General features: G+C 57.9%; 1 protein-coding gene across 10 annotated transcripts in view; it reads left to right on the top strand.

Annotated features, from left to right (window-relative positions):
* Nucleotides 1–1,354: 1,354 nt before the first annotated feature.
* EMID1 (EMI domain containing 1) overlaps nucleotides 1,355–6,000 on the top strand; it is a 42,455-nt gene continuing 37,809 nt past the window's right edge. For all 10 annotated transcript variants that reach the window (XR_010729281.1, XR_010729282.1, XM_066260216.1 and 7 more), the window contains exon 1: nucleotides 1,355–1,560. Coding sequence is in view for 8 of the 10 variants with exons in the window: in XM_066260216.1 (XP_066116313.1) it covers nucleotides 1,460–1,560 (101 nt within the window). In the remaining 2 variants the exon portion in view is untranslated. The remainder of the gene's footprint in view (nucleotides 1,561–6,000) is intronic.

Raw genomic sequence — 6,000 nt, 5'->3', positions numbered from 1 at the left:
GCAGGACTTGCCCAAGTTAACTCAGGCAGAGGTGGCAGAGGCAGGGTTTGCCCCCTCAGGGTGACACAGGGCAGTTCTCTCTATGTCAGCACACCCTCCCTCATCCCGATTCAGGCCCAGGACCTGGTGCTGCCCAGCCCTGGTGAGTCCAGGAAAGGCAGTTCTCAAAGATGAGAGGTAGAGGCTGGCAGATTCTTCCTGTGGGCATGTTTCTAGCAGAGATCTTGGATTGAAAAAACCCAAGGCAGGATTCCGAGGGACAGGTGCCTAGTGTACCATTAAATTAGACAGGGTGCTCCCCAGCCCAGGACTGCCTGTGCATGTCAATCCAGGCAGAAGGATGTTAGAAACTGTGGTTAGTTTTGGAGGGCTCTGGGTCCCCTCTGATGAGAGCTGTGGTCTCTCCCCATTAACACACACACATCATACCTGCATGTGCACACACACACACACATGCATCACAAACATATTTGCATACATCTTGGTGGTATTCACAGCCCTGTCCCCAGAGGCCAGCTCATCCATGTACCCTAGATGAAGAAACTCCACTCTAAGCCAATCTTTTCCTTGTTACAGATGGGAAAACCGAGCCCCAGACCAATGTGCTGTCTACACTCTTCCCTAATTGTGCTAAGAGCTGACCCCCTCTGAAGTCAGGAGATCTCTGTTCAAAACCTAGCTCTTCCAACCACTGATGGAGGGCTTGTGGCGAATGATGACTCTTCTCTGTGCCTCGGTTTCTCCATCTGTAATATGGCAATGAGAGGACACTGACCTGATGGGATCACCCAGGTCTTCTCCTCCCAGGGAGAGTATGAGTGCCTGGGCCTCGGTTTTCTCTGCACAGTGAGGATAATTGTGCTCACATCTCCCAGAATGGTGAGATTAAACCGAAGCAGGATGAGAAGCGGAGATGATGTGTCCTGCACACCGGGGCCATCGCTGTTCAGGAAGCCTTTGTTGCATGGAGGTACGGATCCCACGTGCCTTAGGGACTGGATCCCTCAAAAAAAGAGGGGAGGCTCCTATATCATTAGCTCAGGCTTGGTGGCCTCGGGTCATGGCCGCTATGAGACCGCGGCCCAGGGACTCAGTCCCCGATTCTGCAACACGTGGGAGGGCATCTCGGTACTGGCACCCCGCCCCCAAAAGGACCACGCGGAGCAGAGCACCAGGACCAGGTGGGCCACCTGGCGGGCCTCCTGGCGGGGGCGCCCGGCCCCCCGGGGCTCCTTCCGGGTTGGCAGCGGCAGCGCAGGGGGCGGGGGGCCGCGCCGAGGGGCCGGGCGAGGCCCGGAGGCGCGCCCCCGCCCCGCGCCCGCCTCCCTGCCGCCCTCCCGCCACAGCGCTGGGAACCGGGATCCGTGCGTCCGGGGCGGCTGGCGGCGCGGGCGGGCGTGGACTGCAGGCTGGGGGCGGCGACGGCGAGGGGCCTCGCGCGGAGGGCGCCGGGCGCAGCATGGGCGGCCCGCTAGCCTGGGTGCTGCTCTGCCTCGGGCTCCTGCTCCCGGGAGGCAGCGCCGCGTGGAGCGTCGGGGGAGCCCCGTTCGCCGGACGCAGGTAAGGGCTGGCTCCTACCACCACCTCTGTGCTCTGCCAGCCCGGGTTTGGGGCCAGACTTCAGGCATCCCTTCCCACCCCGCCTCGTCCCCCTCCCCCCGCAACGAGCCTGGGTTTGGAAAAAGGACCTGATCCCCCACCAAAGTGCCATCCTGGGTGGGGGCAGGGATCCTGGGCCACCTCACTATCTGGCAGAGGCTCCCAGAAATGGGGGTTCCCTTCTTCATGTGTCCGGAGCCAGCCTGCCTCAACAGCCTCCTCCACGCCCCCCTAACCATTTCACCCCTAGAGCCACAGAGGAGGGGAAGGAGAACAACCCTTCCCCCGGGACTTGGGTCTCCCTAACGCAAACCGCCACTTCCCACCCCCGCCCGGCACATAAGAAAGCCCAGGACACCCCCTAGCTGACGTCTGGGGACTCTCCTTCCTTTTCCTTGCTCCTAGCTTTTTTTAGTACCAGCTATTTATTATTTCCCTGGGAGGAAGAAGACTGGGGTGGAGTTTCAGTGGCCCTGGGTCAGTGTCGGCCCCCAGGGGCCTGGCATTTTGGACAGAGATAGGAGGTAGTACTCTGTCTTCCTGCCTCTCTTTCAGGAGCTGGGGACATTCTCTCTGCTGGTGTTTGTGGAGCATCTTCCAGTACCAGTGAGGGGGGCCCTTTCTATGCAGTGTCATTAATCCTTCAAGGATTGAATGAGGTTTGGGAGCATTTGTTCCCATTTCGCAGATGAGCAAACTGAGGCCCCAGAAAATTAACATAATTGTCTAGGCTTATGGGCCATTAATAGAACAGCTGGGATTCAAATCTGTGTCTTTCTGGCCTTAATGGCACTGTTTAAACCTGCCTGGCCCCTGTCCTGGCTGCAAGCTCCATCCCTACTGGGGTCCCCTCTTAAGGGTCTTAAGGGCTAGCTGGGCAGACAATATGGAGTAGCCAGGCCTCTCCAGGCCTTTTCATCACATTTAAATGCCTACCCAGCCCCCACCTCCTACAGCTTTGCTTTAGTTCTTTTCAGAAATTCTCCTTGCCCAGTGGTTGGGGCCAGCAGGCCCACATTGGACTAGCAAGAGCAGGTGACATAGGCAGAGCTGGGAGAGGTGACTGAGGCATCAGAGGCCAGAAGAGCAGTTGTATGGGATAGGCACAGTGCGACAGCCACCACCTACTGCATGCTGACCACCACTGGCCTACACAGGCTGGGTATTCCACCTGCCTCCATTGCTCTAGAACCTTCCCGGCTACCTTAGGAATGATGCATTTTTGTGTTCTCTTTCATAGAGGAGGAAACTGAGGCTCAGAGAGGGGATATGACCTGCCCAGCCTGCCCAGGACATGGATGTGAACTCCCCAGGATCCCAGATGCTAAGATGACCAAGACTCTGAACTGAGAATTCCATTGTCAGAATCAGGGTGATGACTGAGAGGAGTTAAGGTCCAGACTGCCGTCTAGCCAGCCAGGGCCCTCCAAGCTGGGTCCCTCGTGCTTTGGGCATCCTGGATGGGAGCAGGATAGTGATTGTGGGTAGATATCTGGTGGTCACTCGAGACTGTCACTCTATCTGTTCACAGAAGGCTCACAGTAGCCTAGCATCACAAAAGCCCCGGGGGCACTGCCATGGCTCCCATGTTACAGACAGCCCTAGAAAGGAATAGACGCTCCACAGTCCAGGCCAGACAGTTTTCAAATCCAGTGTCCTCTTCACCCAGCAGAGGTTATCAGCTTGCAGGTTTGGTAAGGTGTGCAGTCATGGATAGAAGTTAGGGGTTCTGGCCCTGGCTGCCTCACTCACTCAATGTGTGACCTCAGGCAGGTCATTTCACAGCCCTAGGTCTCACTTTTCTTCTCAGTTTCCTCCCCTCATCCCCTGCTCGCAGCCTGTTCTCAGGATGGATAGTCCCCATGGAAAGGACCAGCACTGGCCCTGACATATAGTAGTTCCTGCTATCACCAACACTGGGTGGGGGAAGGGACCCCTAGCTGGAGGAATCTGTGGTCCTCAGCTGCCAGGACTTCCCCTTGTGGCCCCATCCCAGCATCGTTGGAAACAGCAAGGGGATGTCTCTGCCCCATCAGCCCTCCCTCCACCCCAGCCCGACGCCCCAGGCGCCCCTTGGCAGCCAAGGGACAAGAGGCAGAAAAGAGGCTTTGTGCCTGGGGAGGGGGAGGCCCGGGAAGGCATCCAAGGGGCCGCCCCCAGCCCCAGGAATGTGGTGAGACTTTGAGACCCCCCCAACCAGGGTGCCCCAGGGCTGTGCAGAGCTGCCTGGGCTCCCCCCTACCCCTGTTCTTCCTCCAGTCCCTGCTGGGCTGCTTCCTGCCCCTCTGAGGTCCCTTCCAGCCTGAGCCCTCCTCTAGAGTTAAAGCCCTCACCAATGTCCTGGCCCAGGCCTCTTCCCCCTGCAGTCCTGGCTTCCTGTGAGATCAGGGAGAGTGGAGAATACTCTTCCCAGCCCCTCTCCAGAGAACTCAAATCCCAGCTCCATTCCCACATGAGTGGCCTAGGTAGGTGACTTCTCTCAGAGCCTCAGTTGCTCCCTCTGTAAAATGCAGAGCCTGACCATCTCTATTCTGCAGTCGAGAGGAGGACTTAGTGTAGAAGATTCCGTGCTAGTGTCCCCAAGCCCCAGGGAAGGCCCTGGACCACAGCTGTGAGCTGTGGGGCCTGTGTCATAGTCCAGGAACAAGAATTTTCAATACCATGCTAAGCATTTTGTGTGAAACCTCCCCTACCAGAGGAGAATCTGCTGTCCCCATTTGCAGGTGGACAAAGTGAGGCCCAGAGAAGATCAGGACCTTGTCCAAGGTCACCGTGTTAGGAAGCAGCAGAGCTAGGAATGGAACTTGGCCTCCAGTGCGGGGGTTCTGGCTCTAGTCACCCCACCCCCACCCGGTACATCTCCTTTCTTTCCTCTCCTTTTCATAACGGCCCTTGGCCCCCAGCCTGCTTGGCTGCCTCCTGCAATTAGCCCCTATCACTGTTCCGGATCGCAGCCCTGGGCCCCGCAGAGACAAAGTCCCCTGGGCCCCTCGTGGCAGAGGGTGGAAGGCAGGTGTGTGTAGGGGGACCAGTGGGGGCAGCTGGTGCCAGGCTGAGCTGGTCTGGCCTGTTTTCTCTCCCCCGGTGGCCTCTGGGGACCCAGAAGGTGCTGAGTGGGCAGAAGTGACAGGCCCAGGACAGAAGGGCTGCCTCCTCCCGGCCCCTGCCCTTGCCCATCCCACAGGAAGTGGCCCAGCCTCATCAGGTTCTTGGGTAGCTTATCACCTACCACAGTCCAGGAAAGGAAGCCCGCAGGGACAGCAGGATTCCAGGGGCTGCAGACGTCTCTGGGAACCTGGGTCCTGGCTCCTCTGCTCAGGGCCGTGACTCTCAGTCTCTAAGCAAATCTCTCTGAGTGCCCTCAGGCTGAACCCCATCTTGGCTTGGCACATGTCCTTCCCCCAAATGCTCAGGGCAGCTGGGACCCCTGGAGGTGTCCGCCTCTGCTGGGGTCCTCAGAAACTAAGACCTCAGTGGTGAATAGGAGTTTGCCGGAGCAGCGGGAGGACTTTCCAGGCAGAGAACCTAGTATCCGAAGATGTGAGGGGTGGGAATGCAGCACATGGGAGGCAGGGTAGGAAGGTCAGAGAGGCAGCAGGAGTGTGCAAGAGAGGGGCAGCATGTGGGACAGAGCAGTCAGGGCTCCCAGGGCGCTGGGAGCCACTGTGGGCTGTGGACTCCATGGCGACCGTGGCAGCATTAGGTCTGTGCTTTACAAAGAGCTCCCGCTGCCTGTGGAAAGTGGACCAGGGGCGAGAGGGCAGCAGGACCAGGCTGGGACCCTGTAAGGGATCTCAGGCTCATCCTGGGGGCAGTGGGGCTGAGGTCTCCAAGGCCGGGGAGGGGTGAAGTGTGGTTACCTGTGACCCCCAGAGGGAGAGAACAAAGGGCTGACCTTGAACCCCCCTGGCCTGAGTGTCCTCTCCTGTCTATAATGTCTAGCTAGCTGGCAGCCAGCTTCGTGTCTCCTAAAACAGAAGATTCAAGCCAACTCTAACTTGTGGGAAATAAACCATGCAGCAATCCACAAGGGGGAGATTTTAATTAAGGAAGAAAAATGTTTTCTCTAGCTCCCCAAAGAGGGGCAGCTAGTGCCGTTGTGGGCGGTCACGGGGCCATTTCCCCCAGCACAGTCCATGTGAGTGTGTGAGGGTGCACAGCCCTGTGTCTGCCGTGGGGACCCTAGTGCAAACAGGACAGCCATTCTGTAGGATTTGCTTCGGTGTGACTGTATGCTCCCCCAAATGCTCAGGGTTGTGAGTGTGTGTGTGTGTGTGTGTGTCCTTAGATGGGTCTGTGTGTGTGCATATACGCATATGTGAGTGTGCACACGTGCATCTGTATATACCTGTGTACACTGTGTGTGCATATTGATGCATGTGCCTGAATATTGTACGTATG

Source organism: Saccopteryx bilineata, chromosome 2, assembly GCF_036850765.1.
Source record: "Saccopteryx bilineata isolate mSacBil1 chromosome 2, mSacBil1_pri_phased_curated, whole genome shotgun sequence".
Lineage (NCBI taxonomy): Eukaryota > Metazoa > Chordata > Mammalia > Chiroptera > Emballonuridae > Saccopteryx > Saccopteryx bilineata.
Note: the sequence above shows the minus strand (reverse complement) of the source record. Positions and strands in the feature narration are given on the sequence as shown.